Below are 21,585 nucleotides of genomic sequence, written 5' to 3'. Positions count from 1 at the left end.
AAGGTATAATCGCCCCCTTGTCTTTGCTAGCAAAATTCTCATATATCATTGACAAAACTCCATGACCTGCTCTGGCAGCCTGTCTGCACTGCTCAGAGAACTTCATATCTGACTGAACAATTACTCCCAGGTCTTTTTCATTCTCTATCTCCCTCAGTGTAGTACCACACAGTTGGTACATTTCCCTGGGGTTACTGCTACCCATATGCAGTACTTTGCATTTGTCAATATCAAACTTCAGTTACCGCTTCTCAGCCTATTTTCCCAACTTATTTAGATCCAGTTGGAGTAGCATACTGTCTTTACTGTCATTAGCAACCCTGCCAACTGTGTATCATGTGCAAACTTGGATATTAAGCCTGATATACCTTCACCAATATCATTAATAAATACACGAAACAACAATGGGCCCAGCATCGAACCTTGGGGGGATCTCCACTAATAACATTAGTCCGTGTAGAGCAGTGTTCATTTATTATCACTCCTGCCATCTCACACTCAACCATCCCTTTATCCATTGCAGCAACTTGCCCTTAATGCCATACCGCTCCAATTTGTATAGCAGTCTTCCAAGTGTAATAGTATCTAAAGCTTTCCTGAAATCCAAGATATCGAAATTATTTTTGGCATTCAGTTCCTTTGTGGCCACGTCATAATATCCAATCAAATTGGTCAGACAAAACTTCTCCTTACCAAACCCATGCTGTGTCTGATCTATAACTGCAGTCTTGTCTAGGTGATCCTGCATCACTTCTGTAACCAGTGATTCCATTTTTTTCCCCAGAACAGAAGTTAAACAGGTCTATAATTACTTGTGTCACCCTTTGAATCCCCTTTGTGAATTGGGAATAAATTTGCATATCTCCAGTCGATGGAGACCATCCCTGAAAAATGGTTATATTATATTTCCCTATCTTGTAAACTCTTGTTACCTTATTTGGCCATCCTGGAGTATTAAAAAAAAAAAAAAAAAAAAAATCCAAGTAACCTTTTCAAATGAAAAACAATATCTTTATCCACTATGTCAATCTGATAGGCAAGGTACTCATAATAAATACAATCAGTAAATGAAATGTGGGAGGTCAATAACAAATGCAGTTCCTTAAATACCTAATAACCCACAGCAGCATAACATACCATTTAGTTGTACCTCTTTGCACTGTTAAGATGGTGTTGCAGGAGGTACAACTGAAGAACAGTTTACTGTTGCACATTTCCTGTAGATTAATGGATGTTTGGCTGAGGGTATTCACAAAGAAATGCTTCATGCTATGCAGACTGAAGTGCTTATTTTTCTAATTATTCTCCATTTCTTGATTTATCTGTGCACAAACTGCTAAAAGAATATCAAAGAAATGCTTTCAGTGTGTGGTGAGAATTGTTTATCATATAAAGCTGTTTACAAATAGGTTTAAAATTTTTCACATGGCTCTTCAATACTTCATGACTCAGATCAGGAAACTCAGTTGAAACTGAGAGTTATGCAGTTGTGGCAGTAGTGAAATCCATGATCTGAGCTGAGATGAATAAAGATCAATAACGTAGCAGACTGCTATGGGCATTCTCATGGCTTAGCCTACCCCATAATGCACGATCACCACAAATTTCAAAAAAGTGTGCACATAAGGGTCCAAGAGAAGTGAAAATTGAACACAAAATGCACTACACAGAAGCTGCAATGGAATATTGTCATTATTATAACGTGGAGGGAGATGATATGCTAAATTCTTCGATTCACCCTTTCAATCCAGATCCAAATGTACATAATGCAACAGAAGCACAGGGTTCACCCTCATCACAAAGACTATACTATCAGCAGAGAAAATTCCAACTGCATTCTGCAACTGTCATGTAGGTGTTCTAGTGCTTTTTAAAAGGGCTGGAGATATCGCAAACGTTGCATTGTACTGCACACTTCTGAAAGAACTTGTGAGAAAAAGTTTTTTCGGAAGTTTCATGCAACTTTGCATGAAAATGCAAGGCTGTATAAAGCATATGTTACCAAGAAAGACATTCTTTAAACAGCCATTAATGATTAGACCATTAAGTTTTGGGGTAGGAACTTCTTATTCATTCCTACAGCCCTGACCACACCCCTACACATTTCTACTTGTATGGTATACTTAAACAACAGTTTTTCTGACAATTTTGAAAATGTTTAGCACTAGTTACAACAGCAAGCAATGACTTGCTTTTGTAAGAATTCTCAACTTCTATTAGAATAAGTAGCGACCTGGAGCGAGGGGTGTTGGGGGTTTCAGGGACGGATGGCAGTCATCCTGAAATAGGTGGGTATATGGGATGTGTTAGGGTAACTAGGAATAGGAGCATGTATGCTCGCATGTATACCAATGCTAGAAGTATAGTAAATAAATCTGATGAATTTGAAGAGTTGGTCAAGACATCAAAGGCGGATATTGTTGGGATAGCAGAGACGTAGTGTCACACAGATATAAGGAATGCAGAACTGGAATTTGAGGAGTACAATGTGTACAGAAAGGATAGACAGGATAGAAAGAGAGGAGGTGTTATGCTGTTAATTAAGAAAAACATAAAATCAAAAGAAGTGCACCCAGTTGATATAGATGAACAGTGCACTGTTGAGTCAGTTTGGTGTGACATAGGCACTGCGAAAGCAAAAATAAGAGTAGGAGTGTGTTATAGGCCTAATGACTCCAAATGAGTACAATGAACAATTGTACAGAGAAATAGAGTGGGCTAGTAAATCGGAATGTCTTATAATGGGGGATTTTAACTTCCCAGATATTGACTGGAATTGTGGGTTGGTCACTCACACACTAGTCAGACTTTTGTGGATTTATTGGATGATTGTTTTCTGCAGCAGCATGTTTGAGAGGCAACCAGAGAAAGTAATACTCTTGATCTGGTTATCAGCAGTTATTCGTGTATTAAGAATTTGCAGATAAAGGAACCACTAGGTGACAGTGATCACAGTGTACTGATGTGGGATTTACTTAAAGATATATTTACCATCAGGGGTAAAGGAAAGGGTTTTTGCTTCCGTAAAGGTGAGTACAGTGGTCTCAGAACGTTTTTAAATTCTGTACAGTGGGATAAACTGACGATGTTAACAACAGTAAATTCTAAGTGGGAGGCATTCAAGGAATTAATCGTGGAAGCTACTAAAAGTTTCATACCTATTAAGAAATACTGTTCAAGGTTTAGGCCTAAATGGTTATCAAATGAACTAATGAGACTCGTAACAGAGAAGAAAAATGCATGGGATGCATATAAATTATCAAGCGGCTCAGAAGCCTATGGCAGATATAAGCTAGTCTGTAATCAGGTCACAAAGGAGGTTAGGCAGGCGAAGGCAGATTATGGGAAATCCTTGGCAAAAGATGCTAAGAAAAACAGCAAGGATTTCTTTACTTATATAAACTCTAAAAGGAAGGGGATGAATCTGATTGGTCCACTTGATATCAATGGATCGACTGTTGATGATCCTGCCCAGATAGCAACCAAACCGAATGAGTATTTTGCATCTACATTCACACACGAGGAGTTAAGGTTTGGAAATGGCAGAAGGTTATCAAATTGTAGCAGGATACTTAATGATTTTGTAATAACTGAGAGCAAAGTGGAGGAGAAATTGTTGAAGTTAAACGTAAGAAAAGCACCTGGTGTGGATGGGATCTATCCAGTTATATTAAAGGAGGCGACAAAGCAACTAAGCAAACCCTTGGCCATAATTATGAGAGCATCCTTGGACTCAGGGGAGGTTCCCACGGACTGGAGATGTGCAAATGTATCCCCGATTCACAAAACGGGATCGAAGGGTGACACAAGTAATTACAGACCAGTTAGTTTAACTTCTGTTCCGGGTAAAATAATGGAGTCACTGGTTAAAGATGCATTGCAGGATCATCTAGACAAGACTGCTGCAATAATTCAGACACACCATGGGTTTGTTAAGGGAAAGTCTTGTCTGACAAATCTTATTGGTTATAATGATGTGGTTACAAAGGAACTGGATGCAAAAAATAATTTTGATATCATCTATTTGGATTTCAGGAAAGCTTTTGACACTGTTGCGCATTAAAGACTATTGTACAAATTGGAGCAGAATGGTATTAAGGGTAAGTTGCTACAATGGATAAAAGGATGGTTAAGTGGGAGAAGACAGAGGGTGGTAATCAATGGGTGCTGCTCTTCGTGGACTAATGTTATTAGTAGAGTCCCACAGGGTTCGGTGTTGGGTCCACTGTTGTTTTGTATATTTATCAATGATACTGATGAAGGTATATCAGGCTTAATGTCAAAGTTTGCAGATGATACAAAGGTTGACAGGGTTGTTAATGACAGTAATGGCAGTGTGCTACTGCAACAGGATCTAGATAATTTGGGCAGATGGGCTAAGAAGTGGCAACTGAAGTTTAATCTTGACAAATGCAAGGTACTGCATATGGGTAGAAGTAACCCCCAGAGAAACGTACCAACTGTGTGGTACTACACTTAAGGTGGTAGAAAATGAAAAAAACCTGGGAGTAATTGTGCAGGCAGGTATGAAGTTTTCTGAGCAATGCAGACAGGCTGCCAGAGCAGGTCATGGGGTTTTGTCAATGATATATAGGAATTTTGCTAACAGGGAAAAGGAGGTGATTATCCCTCTGTATAAGGCAATGGTCAGGCCACGCCTTGAGTACTACGTACAGGTCTGGAGGCCTCATTTTAGGAAGGATGTAGATTTACTTGAGCGTGTACAGAGAAGGGCAACAAGACTGGTGAGGGGAATGAAGGGATCCTCTTACCAAGAGAGGCTTAAGTTCTGCAAATTGCAGTGGCTGGAGACTAGGCACCTGCGCGGTGATCTGATTGAGGTATATAAAGCCTTGAATGGGTTGAGCACGCTGAATTCTGATGGGATCCTTCCACTTGTTCAGATTACGAACCTAAGGGGGCATAAATTCAAATTAAGAAAAGACAGATGTAGAATAGATGTGCGGAAATTTGCCTTTAGCCAGCGGGTGGTTAATTGCTGGAACAAACTTCCATCTGTCGTTGAGGAAGTTGACAGGTTGAATAAATTTAAGGAGGAACTGGACAGGCATTTGGTGGGAATGGTGTGATTTTTTTTTTTTTTGGCTGATGCTGCATAAGCTCATACACATGCTTTCTTGCATCACATGCCGCCACTACTACTACTACTACTACTACTTTCATGCATCAGGTTTCCGGAATTTGATAACTTTTTTTTTTTTTTTTAATTTTGACTTACTGCTTCCCTCATAAAAAAAAATACAAACAATATATCAGCAGAAATACAATAATTTAAATACAGTAAGTCCCTGACTTATGTAAGCATGCCCAAATTACATAACTTCAGACAAGTAAATTTTTCACTCAAATGTTTTTTTTTTAGGATTGTAAAATTTAAAAGAGTAAAAAAAATAAATAAAATAATAATAAGCAATCAATAATGACAAACGTGGCATGCATAAATTGCACTAGTGAGATATGAGAAACAAGTATACGAAGCCTAAAAAATAGGAATGAAGATAAATTCTGAAAATTTGTTTTTTTATATGACTGAAGATTTTAGTGAAGGGGACACACATATCAATGACACACATTATAATGGTGATATGTGTGTCCCCATTATAACGTAAAAACCGTATTAAGATCGAGTTTACTACCTGTTTATAATATATTTCATCAACAGAAAAGCCCAATAAACCAGAAACTGCAAATTGATTTTGTTTTTTTTAGATAGTGAACTCCAGAAATGTGCTTTAGTAAAATGTGAGCTCGCATGTAGTGATAATAGTGTGGTTGCGTAGTGATAATAATAGTAGAGGGATACAAGGATTAATAGATTAACAGTAGCCACTATCAGAGGTGAAAGTGATTCTTGCACTGCTTCTATTGGAATGAGCAGAAGCCTGGAAAACAAGATGCAGGATGTTTCAGAGACTGCTGGGAGTCATTGCAGTACAAGTAAACACATGGGTTGTGTTACGGTAGCTAAGAATAGGAAGAGGTGCATGTATATTTGCTGCGTGTACACCAATGCTAGGAGTTTGGTAAATAAATTTGATAAATTTGAGGTATTGCTCAAAGCATCAAAGGCAGATATTGTTGGGATATCAGAGACGTGGTGTCACACATATATAAGGAATGCAGAAATGGAATTTGGGGAGTACAACATCTACAGAAAGGATAGACAGGATATGAAGGGAGGAGGGGTTATGCTATTAGTTAAGAAACACAAAATCCAAGGAAGTGAAGCCAGTCGACATCGCTGGACAGTGCAGTGTCGAGTCAGTTTATTGTGACATAAGCATTGGGAGATCAAAATTGAGAGTAGAAGTGTGCTATAGGCCTAATGATGCCGATGAGTATAATAAGAAACTGTACAGGGAAATAAAGTGGGCCAGTAAATCAGAGTGTCTTCTTATAATTGGGGATTTTAATTTCCCAGATATTGACTGGAATTTGTGGGTTGGTCACTCACACACTAGCAAGGCTTTTATGGATTTATTGGATGATTGTTTTCTACATCAGCATGTTCGGGAGACAACTAGAGGGAGTTATACTCTTGATTTGATTATCAGTAGTGATTCTTCATGCATTAAGAATCTGCAGATAAAGTAGCCACTAGGTGGCAGTGATCACAGTGTACTGAAGTGGGATTTACTCAAAGAGGTAACTATCATCAGGGGTAAAGGGAAGGGTTATTGCTTTCGTAAAGGCGACTACGATGGTCTGAGACAGTATTTAAATTCTATACAGTGGGACCAACTGATGATGTTACCAACAGCGAATTCAAAATAGGACGCATTCAAAGAACTTATCTTGGAAGCTACTAGGCTTTACATACCAAATAAGAAATATTGTTCAAGGTTTAGGCCTAAATGGATGTCAGATGAACTAATGAAACATATGGCAGAGAAGAAAAATGCATGGGATACATACAAATTAACAGGTGACACAGAAGCCTATGACAGATATAAGTTGATCTGTAACCAAGTTACAAAGGAGGTTAGGCAGGCGAAGGCAGATTACGAGAGATCCTTGGCAAGGGATGCGAAGAAAAACAGCAAAGAGTTCTTTACTTATGTAAACTCTAGAAGGAAGGGGATGAATCAGATTGGTCCACTTGATGGTTCAACTGTTGATGATCCTGCTCAGGTAGCTAACAAACTAAATGAATATTTTGCATCGACATTCACACATGAGGAGTTATTCAGCGAGGGGAATGCCAGAGGTGTATTCAACTCTGGCAGTAAGCTAGATAATCTTCTAATAACTGAGAGTAAAGTGGAGGAGAAATTGTTGAAGATAAACACAATAAAGGCACTTGGGGTGGATGGGATCTATCCAGTTATATTAAAGGAGGCAGCAAAGGAAGTAAGCAAACCATAATTATGAGAGCTTCCTTGGACTCAGGGGAGGTACCCATAGACTGGAGATGTGCAAATATGACCCCAATTCACAAAGGAGGATCAAAGGCTAACACAAGTAATTATAGACCTGTGAACTTCTGTTCCAGGAAAATTAATGGAGGCACTGGTTAAAGAAGCACTGCAGGATCATCTAGAGAAAACTTCAGTTATAGCTCGGACACAGCATGGTTTTGTTAAGGGGAAGTCTTGCCTGACCAATTTGATTGGATACTATGATGCAGTCACAAAAGAACTGGATGCAGGGAATAACCTTGATATTATATACTTGGATCTTAGAAAGGCTTTTGATACTGTTGCACATGGAAGACTGCTGCACAAATTGGAGCAGTGTGGCAATGGAGGCAAAAACTGTTGCTATGGATAAAGGGGTGGTTGAGGAGGAGAAGACAGAGAGTGGTAATCAATGGACACTGCTCATCGTGGACTAATGTTATTAGTGGGGTCCCTCAGGGTTCAGTGTTGGGTCCATTATTGTTTTTCTGTATTTATAAATAATATTGATGATGGTAAAAAAAAAAAAGCGGCCCCCGTAGCCGGGTGGTCAGGAGTGGGGAGTGCAGTAGCACACGCTCTTTGAGTAGACCTGGTTCAAGCCCCTGACTGCTGAATATGGTCGACTGGACCAGCATGGCAGATTATGGTCCATTTCTCTCAGCATGAACTGTTGAGGAGGCTTCAATCGTGCAGTGGGTTGATAATGGCTGCATTTTACCTTGATGATGGTATATCAAGCTTAATGTCCAAGTTTGCAGACGACACAAAGGTTGGCAGGGTTGTTAAGGGCACTACTGACGCTATGCTGCTGCAACAGGATCTGGAAAGGCTGAGCAGATGGCCTGAGAGGTGGCAAATGAGTTTTGCATTGACAAATGTAAAGTACTACATATGGGAAACAGCAACCCCAGAGCAACGCATCAACTCTGTGTTACTAACTACACTGACAGTGGTAGAGAATGAAAAGGACCTGGGGGTAATTGTGCAGGCAGATATGAAGTTCTATGAGCAGTGCAGACGGGCTGCAAGAGTAACTCATGGTGTCTTGTCAATGATATACAGGAATTTTCTAGCAGGGATAAGGAGGTGATTATTCCCTTGTATAAGGCAATGGTCAGGCCGCACCTTGAGTACTGTATACAGGTCTGGAGGCCTCATTTCAAGAAGGATGTAGAGCTGCTGGAACGAGTACAGAGAAGGGTAACAAGGTTAGTGGAACAAAGGGTTGCTCTTACGAATAAAGGCTTAAGTTTTGCAAATTACAGTGTCTGGAGACTAGGCACTGGCGAGGTGATCTGACAGATGTGTATAAAGCCTTGAATGGTTTGAGCATGCTCAATGCTGATGGGATTTTTCCTCTTGCTCAGTATAATCACCTGAGAGGGCATAAATTCAAATTGAGGAAAGACAGATGTAGGATAGATGTGCAGAAATTTGCCTTTAACCAGTGGATAGTTGGTTGGTGGAACAGACTTCCATCTGTTGTTGTAGAAGTTGATAGCTTAAAATAGCTTAAATGGATTCAAGGCAGAACTAGACAAACATTTGGAGCAAGTGGATGGGTGAAATGAGATTTTTTTTTTTTTTTTTTTTCGTGGCTGATGCTATATAAGCTTGCTTTCTTGCATCATGTGCCTATGCTAATGCTAATCATTATGGTAAGAATAGCATGTATCACAGAAGGGAGAGAAAGTCAGATGGGGGCCAAATTGGATGGCAGAGGGAGAGTGTTCCATTTGAAGGATCCCTTTTTCTGTCAACAATTTCCTTAGTGATAATGCAATGTAAGCTGGCACATTGTTGTTGTGATGCAACATCACTTATCAAGCCAAAATTCACACCTTTTTCCTCACATACTTTAGAACTTGAAGACAAAATGTTCAACTGAAAATTTGTCTTTGGAGAATGAATTCTGAATGAACAATATCTTTTTTAATCAAATAAAATAACAAGTTCTCAAATTCTGATCTTCTCATCCTTATTTTTCTTCTGATCTTGGAGAACTCACCATTTTCCACTGTTTGCTTTGCCATTTCATCTCAGGATCATACTGATTTTCGTTTTTTTGTCCTCTGTGATTATATTATCCACAAAGTTTAGTTCTGCTTGAATTTTGTCTAAAAAGTCAATACAAAGCTGTTCCTCAGTAATTAGTCATGAGTGAAGCATTTTGGTACCATCTTCCCATAGACCTCTTTCATTCAAAGACTGTTGATTCAATTTGATAAACACTCTTCACAAATCAAATTGCTTCCTTTACTCTGATGGTCATTCTTAGAATGGAATAACTGCACTTTGTTCAAGTTTTTTTTTTTTAACTTTTTCATTAATTTTTGCTATCATCAGACAGACGGACTGTGAATCATCATGCATGTTTTCTCTTTCTTCAGAAAGCTATGCCACTTGAGAAATCATTCTTTGACTGCAGACTCCATACATCATTTGTAACAATTTACAACTTTGGTGGAATTTTCCTCAATTTAATCAGAAATTTCAGGTTGATGCATTGCTCCTTAAATTTTTCAGACATTTTTACATTTCTGAAGCAAAACCCAATTTAATTAAATTAATACTTAACACACACACAATACATGCACAAACGGTCACAATAAATGCATGTAAACATGATCACTGTATGATAAATGAAAAATGCAAAAAAAAAAAAAAAAAAAACGTGCTGGCAGCCTTATCACAGCAACATCATCTTACTGACCGTTCTTGAAACTTTCTCACCACACCTTTTATACTATCAGTAAGAATAAACATTCACTTAACAATAAACAATTTATTGTGTGTAAGAATTATTAATAAAAGGCCTGTACTTACTGTAGTTGGCCATGGACTTGCATCATCTTGAAACAGAGAACTGGTTAATTCCATGGATAGTCTCTTCTTGTAATCTTGGGGTTTATCCTCTGACATACGGAACAAAACTGCTGCAGCATATGTGGCTAGGAGATTTACACATAACAAGACATGCACATGCATTTTAGCCAACAAAAGACCATTGATGCAAAAATAAATCTTGTCTAAGCTTAGCAAAAATTATATAAAGTCAAAAATGTTAGCTATTTTCATGATAAAATCTGAACAAAACATTAAATACATGCAGATTAGTCAGAAAAAATTTAATAAAAAAAAAAATAAGCAGTGTAAACAATAAAAAAAATAATAAAAAAAAAACAATGCCCAAACAGAAACTGGGGATGCAAGCAAATATGCACAATATAAAGTCCAGTTTTGTTAATTATAATCATTAACAACCCCTGTTTTCTTTTTAAAATTTTTCATTCCAAATAGTAATTATAATTCCATTAAGGAAAATGCTTACCAACACCTTCACTTCGAGAATGCAAAAGATCTGTAAGAGGAGCTGTTGCACCTTCAGCTTGAATTAACTCTGCTCCTTCCTTATCAGAAGCAAGTTCACAGAGTACACCTGCTGATACTCGCTGAATATTTTCAATTTCACTGTACAATAACTGAAAATAAAATAATAAAAAAACTATATTGGCGTTTTAATATGAAATGGCTTAAAAACTTCACACCTATGTAAAGTATAAAGATATTAATAATAACAAAACCCACATCCTTTTTCTATATTGCTCTTTCATTTTAAAGTTTACACTTTTATATTCACCTGACATCATTTGCATTTAAGCCTTTTATAACAAACTACATATTATTTTAAAAGGTAAATATACACTTGTTAGGCAAATGTTCTTAACATACATTTAAAAAGCTTCACTTTAAAATTACATTACAACACCACTATCCCTGTTTCTTTCGTTTTTTTTTTTTCTTTAAGATGCTAACAATGATACCTTATTAGGAAAAATTAAATGGAATCATCTGATGAGCCACTCAAATCACTGATTGTCACTTCTGGCCAACATGCTGCCAGTTACCAACTTGTAGGTAGACCACCATTTAATTTCAATATCCTTTAAGTATCTTACTGATTACAAATGATCTGAAGCATGTTGAGAATGGCAATATTATATATTATCAAAACCATTCTTGAACTGTGTGGCTATTAAATAATGAGACTGTTACAATAAAATAAATATAATGAAGTATTTCACACCCTACAAGTTATCTCCTTCAAAATTATTGCTATATGTTTCTTCCAAGCACAGAAACATTTCTAGAAGTCACTTTGGTATTTTTTTTTTTTTTTTTCTGAATGTTTTCAATGGACTGAAAATGGATTCCTGGTACACTTTTCAGTTTAGGGAAGAGAAAAAAGTCACAAGGGACTAGGTCTGCCAAGAAGGTGCATGATCACACACAGGGATTTGTTTTTTGGTCAGAAACTGATGAACTGTTGTTTGTTTGGTTTTTAGGAGCATTAGCAACTAAGGCCATATTGCTCCGGGATATGCGGTGGTCAATCCCTGACCTTTCCGCATCCTCTGTATTTGGTGGTGACGGGCTCGAACCCCGGTCTAATCAAGAAGCGTGTGCTACGCACTGCTGCTCCTTCCCACCTGGCTACGGAGGCGCCTAGGGAAAACTGATGAACAGAGAGCATGCTGTGTGCTGGAGCATTGTCTTGATGGAGCATCCAAACATACTTCCACAATTCAGGTCTCGCCCTTCAAATGTTTTCATGCATTCTCTCAGAACTTCTATGTAGTATGCTTGATGACAGTCTGATTATGCATTATTCAGTCATAATAATTCCTTTAAAATCAAAGAAAAAAAAAAGCATGGTTTTCAATTTTTGATTTTAACATTCTTGCTTTTTTTTGGTCTAGGTAACTGTTTTGTCTTCCACTGCATTGACTGTCTTTTAGTTTCTGGGTCATAGTGGAACAGCCACCTTTCATCACAAGTAATTACAGTATTCAGAAAGTCTGCTTACGACTTTCTGAATACTGTAATCCAAGTTTCTAAAGATGCTTTGAAAAAAACATCTTTAAAAACTTGGAGTCTTCTCATTCTTTGTCCTTCATTCAAAAATTTTGGCAACATTTTGACACACACACTTTTCTCATGCCTAAATTTTCAGTTAAAATTTGTCTGTTTCTTTGTCCATATTGAGTTCTGATGCAACCATTCTAATGCTTAAATGATGATCACTTCTAATCAATATTGTTACCTGGTTGACATTTTCATCAGTTTTCATGGATGGGCTGGCCATTCATAGTTTTTAATTCCATGTTCTCGTTTCCTTCTAAAAATCTTTTATGCCATTCAAACATGTGAGCTCTTGACATAGTATCTTCCCCATAAATTTGACATAACAACTCTTTAACTTTCAGTTGCAGTTTTTTTTTCGTTTTGTTAAAAGTCTGAGGTTGATTCATTGTTCAATTCTTTTGTCTGTCATTTTTCCAGCAAACTGCAAAAAACACAAGGTAACAAAAACCTGTCTCACTGAATGGACATGCTGGAACATGACTTGGCAGCCAACTAGGAAAATGTTTGAGGTAAACTGCTGTCCCTTTGTTTCACAGGTGGCAATTTGGTGTGTAGCAGCTGCATCCGCAGAGCTGTTTTTTTAACAGGCACACATCGTACATTTGTTCACAATGCGGGCCTTGAATTTTGCATCTGCAAGTTGTAAATCATTTGAAAAACTCCAATCAGGAATTGAGTTTATGATGTTAACCAGCATTTAATAAGTTTATTTTTAAATGTGAAATTATATAATTATGCATTTGCACAAATGACTAACTGACACTGTAAATCAGACTATTATAAGAAAAGCAACAACAGCTGAACCACTAATGGATATTAGTCATGGGAATTAAAATGAATTGTTCTTTGCCTCTATTCCATTCTCTGATGAATACCTCCTAGTCAGTGACTTTAACATGTCACACTGCTTGAAGCTAATTCATGCTTAGAGTATAACCTGGAAATAATGCCCTGTACCCCAACAAAAAAAATAATTTTGTTATCATACTTTATCCTCAAATTTCTACTCAGTGCAAAGTTATCAAGGATGATCCCTGATAATTCTTCACTGACATTTCATCCATTTAAGATGATATTTAAGATTTAATATAAGAAAATCAATCTTCTAAAGTAACAAACTGATCAGCAACCCTAAACACATCCTGCAGTGAAATATATTTACTTGCCTACCATGGGACTTGCTAGGTTGAAGATGTTGTATTCTAAGTACTCAGCTACTTAGAATACAGTATCTTCAACACTCAGTTCTCTAGCAATCTCAAAAATACGCATGAACTGTAATATCTCAAAATCACAGTAGTAACAGGAGATAAAATGTATTTTGGACAAAACACTGATCCACAAAAACTTTAAAAGATATCTTTCACTCAACTTGTACAATACTTTTTAATTTTTCAGTCAACAGAGAAAATTTAAATTAGAGTTTCGATATTTCCTCTGATTTCAATATTTCCTTTCAGAATATGGACATAGAAAGCTGAGCTAGTTGTGCACTAAGAAACCAAGATAATATTCCTCTTTTAATTAATTATCTTATTAATTATTTGAATGTTGGTTTTTCATGTTGAAAGGTGGTTTTGAATGTTGATATGTCCCCTTGAATAATTTGCAGTAAGTGTTGATCATATACCAGATTGGATTATTGGTAATCACATCATACTGAAAAAATTCTTCACAGATAGGCAAATTTCCAAAATTTAAAAAATTTTTAAAGTAATTCCTTTGTCCTTAAAATGTTTTAGCAGAATTCCTTATCAACAAATTTAACAAAAAATTTAAATCCTTATCAATAGCAAAACTCTCTCTCTCAAGTGCACTGTGCTATGCACAATCATTCCACCTTCACCTGCCCTGTTTTGACATCACAAATTGCAAACAATTGGAAAAATAAGCTGATTTGCAGTCTTTTTTAGACATTTTAGCAGCTTTTCATTCAGTATACATTTGTGCTATTATAGTTACTTTTTAATGATTTCAATACAGTATATGCCCGATTAACCGAGACACATTTAGGTTCTGCATTATTAAAGGTGAATTGTCGAACAGTTGTATATACTTTTTTATCATAGACAAGAGTACGTAGTTCAGTACAGAGCAGGAACTCACACCAGTTGACTGTTGAGCTGCGCTTATCTTTTACGTTTGTTGATTTTGTAACTTTTTACTCTCTAATTTTACAGATTTAATAAAAAAAGATTTTAAAATTTTACTCTTTAATTTTCTAATGTTTTTATTTGTCATGTTTCATCTATGTTATTAGGGTTAGTGTAAGCACTATGAGTGGAAAACGGAAGCATGTTGTTGTGTCTTTAGATATGAAGTTGAATGCGATCAAACACTTGGATCAAGGAGAAACAATAAAAAAAAAAGAGGCTGTTGGTGAAGTGACTGTAGGGGACTGGAGGAGAAAGAGAGCAGAAATTAAAAAATGGTGTTCACAAAGAGCATCTGTATGTGATAGTGAAATTTTGAATAGAAAAACAATGAAGAAAGGAGAATTTGAATAAACTTCTGGACTGACTTTACAGGCCTTAGAATTTCATAAGCATTTCAATGAAGGGGAGAACGATTTACCACAAGTTTTGGTTGGTTGCATCATTGGAAAAAAAAGTTTGGAGTTAGAAATCTGAACATCACTGGTGAAAAATTATCAGCTAGTACGAAAGAAATAGCAACATTTACTGCTAAATTAGCAAAAATTATTCAAGGAGAGAATATGAATTTGGATCAAATTTACAATTGTGATGAAACGGGCCTGAATTATAAAATGCTCCCATCCAAAATACTTGCAGCTAGAAAAGAAAAATCAGCTCCTGGTTATAAATGAAGCAAGAAGAGAATGATAGTACTGGCACGTTCAAATTCACCAGGGGGGGGGGAGGCATAAGATTAAACTAGCTCTCATTGGAAAGTCCAAGAACCCTTGAGCTTTAAAAATTTTTAAATGTTTGCTGTTAATTATGCAAATTTCAGGTTTGTTTAAAACATGGTTTCATGAAGAATTTGTCCCTAGCACAAAAAAATATTTGAATGAAAAGAAACTTCCTCATAAAGCACTTTTAATTTTAGACAATGCTCCATCCCATCCAGACGAAAATGAACTAGTTTTTGGTGACATCAGAGCTCTGTTTTTGCCACCTAATGTGACATCCATTCTTCAACTTCTAGATCAAGGTGTTTTGGAGATTTTGAACAACTATAGGCAACGTCTCTTAAAACATCTGCTTCAAAATCCTGAACAGGGACCAGTGTTGTTGAGAATCTTAAAAAAAATAAATATCAAGGATGTTATTTACTGGTTGGCAGAAGCATGGAACAATGTAAAAACATCTACTCTTATTAAATCCTGGAAAAATATTTTATGCTCCCAAAATGAAGCCAACAAGAACGAGATGGCAAATGAAGATCAAAGAGGTGAGGAAACCCTTTTAGAATTACCTAATAACCTTCCTGTTACAGAAATTCTTGCAACAAAGGATATTAAAGAGTGGTGAATTCTGAATAGCTGGAAATGACTGATGACATGATTTTAAAGCTTGTTGACTAACAAAAAAGATGAAAGTGAAGATAATGATGAAGAGTGCACAGAAAATACAAAAAAAGGATGCACGTGGAAGGTCTAATATGATATTGAGTCAGCTTTACGTTATATTGTACAGCAGGTGGTACAGGTGGTAGATGACTTTCATCAACCGGTGAAATACCACCACTTTGCTTATTGGAGGCTTGAAGTGGTGAAACCCATGTTTAGTCTCTAGAGCAAAGTAGTAGTAGTAGTGGCCTGTGATGCAAGAAAGCAAATGTATGAGCTTATGCAGCATCAGCCAAAAAAAAAAAAAAAAAAATCACACCATTCCCTCCAAATGCCTGTCCCAGTTCCTTCTTAAATTTATTCAACCTATCAACTTCCACAACGACAGATGGAAGTTTGTTCCAGCAATTAACCACCCGCTGGCTAAAGGCAAATTTCCGCACATCTATTCTACATCTGTCTTTTCTTAATTTGAATTTATGCCCCCTTAGGTTCGTAATCTGAACAAGTGGAAGGATCCCATCAGAATTCAGCATGCTCAACCCATTCAAGGCCTTATATACCTCAATCAGATCACCGCGCAGGTGCCTAGTCTCCAGCCACTGCAATTTGCAGAACTTAAGCCTCTCTTGGTAAGAGGATCCCTTCATTCCCCTCACCAATCTTGTTGCCCTTCTCTGTACACGCTCAAGTAAATCTACATCCTTCCTAAAATGAGGCCTCCAGACCTGTACGCAGTACTCAAGGCATGGCCTGACCATTGCCTTATACAGAGGGATAATCACCTCCTTTTCCCTGCTAGCAAAATTCCTATATATCATTGACAAAACCCCATGACCTGCCCTGGCAGCCTGTCTGCATTGCTCAGAGAACTTTATATCTGACTGCACAATTACTCCCAGGTCTTTTTCATTTTCCGGCATCCCTCTCCCCCCCATACTTCTCCTTCAACCCATGCACGGTACTAAGTACTATAGGTTTTGATACCTTTCGTGTTTGGGGTTTTCATAAAAAAAAAAAAAAAAAAAAAAAGGAGGATACCACGCCCACCGATGTTTTGTTACTTAGGTGCCTACAAAATATAGCAGCTAAAAAGCGAGGAGTTTCTATGAAACAGAAACCCACTAAGGAATTTTTTATATGATATTAAAGTGTGGTGCTAACAACTGTAAGTGTACATTTTTCTCGTGTATCACTTGTAATTTTTATACATGTAAAATATTTTTTTTAATTTTTGTAATAAAACAATTGTAAATAAATTTAAAAGTGCTTTATTATATAATTTAAAAGTCATTATGTTCAATAAGTAGATCTAAACTGAAAATAGAGTGTACATCACATTATTTAATAATAATTTACCAAACCTTCCATGTTATCTGAGTTTTTGATTATCTGATGTTCCCTCAGTACACATTAACTTGGATAATCGGGACTCTACTGTATTTCCAAATCAATAATTAAAATTCGTACTTCCATTCTATCAAATACAATTGTACTTCAATATAATATATTGAAGTACAATTATCTCTATTAAAGTGTACTACTATTATTACTATGCAATTCATAAATTAAACCTTGTAAGGAGGAAGAAGAACATGTCACTGCCATCTGAAGTGAAACTTGATTTTCTTCCCAACTTCTGATGTGAGTTTCATCACTTTGATGGCAAATTAGTTCTGCTAAGTGAGGTTTAATAACTCAAGTGCAAGCCCTATGCATTCCCATACAAAAATTCCCACCTTAAGCACTTGCAAATCATTGAAATTCTCAATAATAACATTTGAGAATAGAGTTTTTAGTCAGGGATAATATTTAGATCAAGATTCCAACAATTCATTTGTTTCATAATCTTATTTAGAAATATACTAATACTAAGATGGACAGAAGGGGTTAACAATATTTATAAATATGACAAGTTGCACAAACCTGTACAAACACTGGAACTACATTTAAACCTCTGATTACTGTCCTGTTATGGGCATCTCTTGCTAGAATATGAAGTGCTCCTACTGTTCCTTCTACAATTTCTTCCATTCTTATTCCATCACTATAAGTGTCACTGCAGTTGGACACTACACTAGATCTTGGCTATAGAAAAAAAAAAGATTACTTATAAAAAATGAATTCACGTTTCTTTTGGATTACTTATACATAAAAATTAATTTTGACAAGTAAAATGAACATAACATTAGTTTAACAGTAATTAAAATTTAATCATAATATTAAGTGGAATACTATTTTCCAATATTCTAAGAGTATATCATGTTCATTAGCTTAAATACTTTTATACAATTAAATAATTTTAATTCTTAAAATTAAAAACTGTAGGCCCTAAAATATAGGAACTTATATTTAAAAATATATAGACGAAAAGCTTTTGACCACTGATATTTCATTGCTAGATTCTGGAGAAGTATTACTTAAAGTAAGTTCACATCTAAAAGAGTATCTAATCAGTGTTTCTGAAAATGGTGAAGAATCAACTGAGAAACTCAGAATTCTTGACTTCATCGTCATCATCAGCTGTTTTTAATCCACTGCAAGATGAAGGCCTCTCCAGCAACTTTCCAGTTTCTTCTGTTTTGTGCAATGGCCATCCATTTATTACCCATTAACTCATAAATTTCATTTGTCCATCTCTGTTGTTGTCTTCAAGGTTTTCTTTTAGCTCCTCTTAGGTACCATTCGGTTATTTTCTTAGTCCATATGTCATCATGTCTTCTACCTATGTGTCCTGTCCAAGTCCATTTCAGTTCTTTAGTTTTCATAAGCATGTCCTTTACTTATGTTTTCTGCCTAATCCACGTGTTTCTCTTCTTATCCAATAGTCTGATTCCTAATATAATTGGTTCCATTCTTCACTGTGTAGTTTTCAGCTTCTCTTCCATTCTTTTGGTGAGTGACCAAGTTTCACTTTCATAAGTTATGGTGAGGAGTATACATTGGTTCATTATACAGTGGATTCCGGTTATTTTGGGCCACCGATTAATCAGGGCAGCCATTTATTTTGGGCAAATCTTAAAAAAACAGAACCCAATCAAGAAAATAGCCAGGGATTGGGATAACATGCCGTTTAAATCGGGGCAGGAGACCGCAGCACTTGAGAACTACAATTGTCTCCGACCATACCACGTGGTTCGGTTGGATTTCTGGGGGTCACAACCAATAAAACAATTAGCAGTCACCTGTTTATTTGGCTTTTCTGGTAGTGCAATCTATCATAAATGGATAGTAAACTCGATCTTGTTGAATTTGCAATAATACCGACAGCTGGAATTCTGTGGGTTATTATGGTGAAATGTGTTTACACTTCCATGGAATATTCAATCATATAAAAAAATTAATTTTCAGAATCATCTCTTCATTCCTATTTTTAAAGCTTTGTAATTTGTTATTCTGTTCTCACTTGCACGTATCGTGTTACTTGCAATTTGTGTGTGCTGTGTTCTTTGTTATTGATTGCTTATCTTTTTACTGTTTTAAATTTAAACTCCACCTACAAATGTTAGTGAACAGAAATGTCAACTAGTTAGTATGTACATATTACAGTACGTATTAATTATTCCAATTATCATGTATATTCTTCCAATTTTCACGTATCATTTAATTTTTCAATTGATAAGGTAATAAATGGTAAATTTGTGCTTAATATATCTTTATTTTTATAGCCTGTGGATAATATTCCTCCTATTTTCACTAATTAGAATCACTGTTCAATAGAATTAAAATTTAATTCACAAACGTGATCACAATGACCGACGCTTACTACACATCGTATAGGGAACGATACTTTACTATGGTGAGTCCATCGTAACGTGATTTGATTGTACAGTGAACCAATTGTAAAGCGAGGGTCCACTGTATTTTTAACTATTTATGTGAAACTTTGGATAATTTGGGCAACCACTTAATCGGGCCAAAATGCACTAGTCCCGATGTGTCCCAAATAACCGGAATCGACTGGGATATTGTTCCTCAGTATTTGACTATATTTCCTAAATGCTATCCATCCGAAATTTCTCGACTTCCAGCCATTTATCATTATTATAGCTAATGATTTGTCCCAGATAAGTATATGAATTCATCTTTTTCAATTACTGCAACTTCAATGATTATGTCCCTTTCTGTGGCACACTTGTTCATCATTACTTTTGTTTTAGCCATATTCATCATTAGTCCGAAATCCTTACTAACTCTGCATAACTGATTAAGGTTTTCTGCTAATTCTTTGGGATCGTGGCTTATGATCACAATGTCATCTGCAAATCGTAAATGATTTAGGTACTCTCCATTCACACTGACCCCTTTCTGCGACCAGACTAATCTTCTGAAAGCTTCCTTGAGAGCAGCAGTAAACAACTTCGGAGACATTGCGTCTCCCGTTCGAACTCCTTTCTCAATTTTAAATTTGCTACTGACTTTGTCTAGTCTAATAAAGGAGGTAGCATCCTCATAAATTTTCTTCAAAATCAATGTATTGGGTATCTATGCCTTGTCTTTCCAGTGCCCAAAACATTGCCTTATGCTGTATGGAGTCAAATGCCTTTTCATAATCCACAAACGCTAGGCATAATGGTGTTTTATATTCATTTGCTTTTTCCATTAGCTGCAATATCATGTGAAGGTGATCCATAGTTGAGAATCCTGTCCTATAAAGCCAGATGCTGGATCATTCCCTCGCTCCTTGTATAATTCTCTATAATAGTCTTCTGCTATTTGGATTATGCCTTTTCTGCTATTTATAAGTACATCATTGCTATTTTTCAGTTTGAGTATCATTTGTCTTTCTGTATTACTGCTCATGGCTACTGATTTAAGTCCTTTGTTTTCCCTTAATACTTGTTCTACTTTTCTTGTGTTAAATCTTCTTATGTCCTCTCTGGGTCTCTTTCTAATGACGACGCCTCTGTAGCCAGGTGGGCAGGAGCAGCAGTACATAGCACATGCTTCTTGATTAGACCGGAGTTCGAGCCTGTGAGCCACCAAATACGGAGGATGCAGAAAGGTCAGGGAATGACCACCGCATATCCCCAGAGCAAAATGGCCTTAGTTGCTAATGCTCGTAAATAATAATATAATAACTTTCTAATGGCTCTGCATAACTCAGATACTCAATTTTGTCCTTGTCAGTGTTTATCTTGCTTTTCATTTGCCGTCTTCAGTTCACCATGATAAGTGTTTCTTGACTAATTTTTTTCTTCTTTGGATTTCTTTTTACCTATAGGTTTCTCAGAGTTTATCACTTTCAGAAAGTTTAATTTCCTCATCATTATCTTGGTTCAAAAGTACATTCTTGACTTACTTCATCTTAAATGCATTATTACATTTCTAATGTCAATAATCAAATGACTGCATCTAGCCAGTGAGTACAGTTAAAAATTAAATTATTTAATAATAACTACCGTGAATGTAAAAGGAAGGTTTAGTTCAATAATTACCTGTTGAGAATCTTGATATGCCTGTACCAACAAATGTACAAGTCGCGATATAGCACCATGTTCTCTCAAGGGAACAAGATTTGCTGGACAGAGTGCTAAGTTACGAATTAAGCCAATAACAGCCTGTAAAGAATTAAGTATTAGCGTAAAACAGAACATTAATTTATTCTAATTTTATTTTAAAAAAAGATTAAAAACATCAGAATAAATTATTCTGCTGTTTGAAAGTTAAACTTTTTTTTGCAATAAAGATACACTATCTCAAATT

General features: G+C 36.2%; 1 protein-coding gene across 2 annotated transcripts in view; it reads right to left on the bottom strand.

Moving 5' to 3' along the window:
• The window catches only part of LOC150075837 (armadillo segment polarity protein-like), a 120,442-nt gene that overhangs the window by 15,875 nt on the left and 82,982 nt on the right, over nucleotides 1-21,585 (bottom strand). Inside the window, exons 12-15 of one of the 2 annotated variants that reach the window (XM_090388187.1) lie at nucleotides 21,318-21,440; nucleotides 17,806-17,967; nucleotides 10,753-10,903; nucleotides 10,248-10,372 (exon numbers count right to left, since the gene is read on the bottom strand). In XM_090388187.1, the coding sequence (XP_090244313.1) occupies nucleotides 10,248-10,372; nucleotides 10,753-10,903; nucleotides 17,806-17,967; nucleotides 21,318-21,440 (561 nt within the window). The remainder of the gene's footprint in view (nucleotides 1-10,247; nucleotides 10,373-10,752; nucleotides 10,904-17,805; nucleotides 17,968-21,317; nucleotides 21,441-21,585) is intronic. The other variant, XM_090388188.1, reaches the window with a different exon arrangement.

The sequence above is a fragment of the Mastigoproctus giganteus genome, chromosome 13, assembly GCF_048544385.1.
Source record: "Mastigoproctus giganteus isolate SK-2022 chromosome 13, ASM4854438v1, whole genome shotgun sequence".
In the NCBI taxonomy this organism is placed as follows: domain Eukaryota; kingdom Metazoa; phylum Arthropoda; class Arachnida; order Uropygi; family Thelyphonidae; genus Mastigoproctus; species Mastigoproctus giganteus.
Note: the sequence above shows the minus strand (reverse complement) of the source record. Positions and strands in the feature narration are given on the sequence as shown.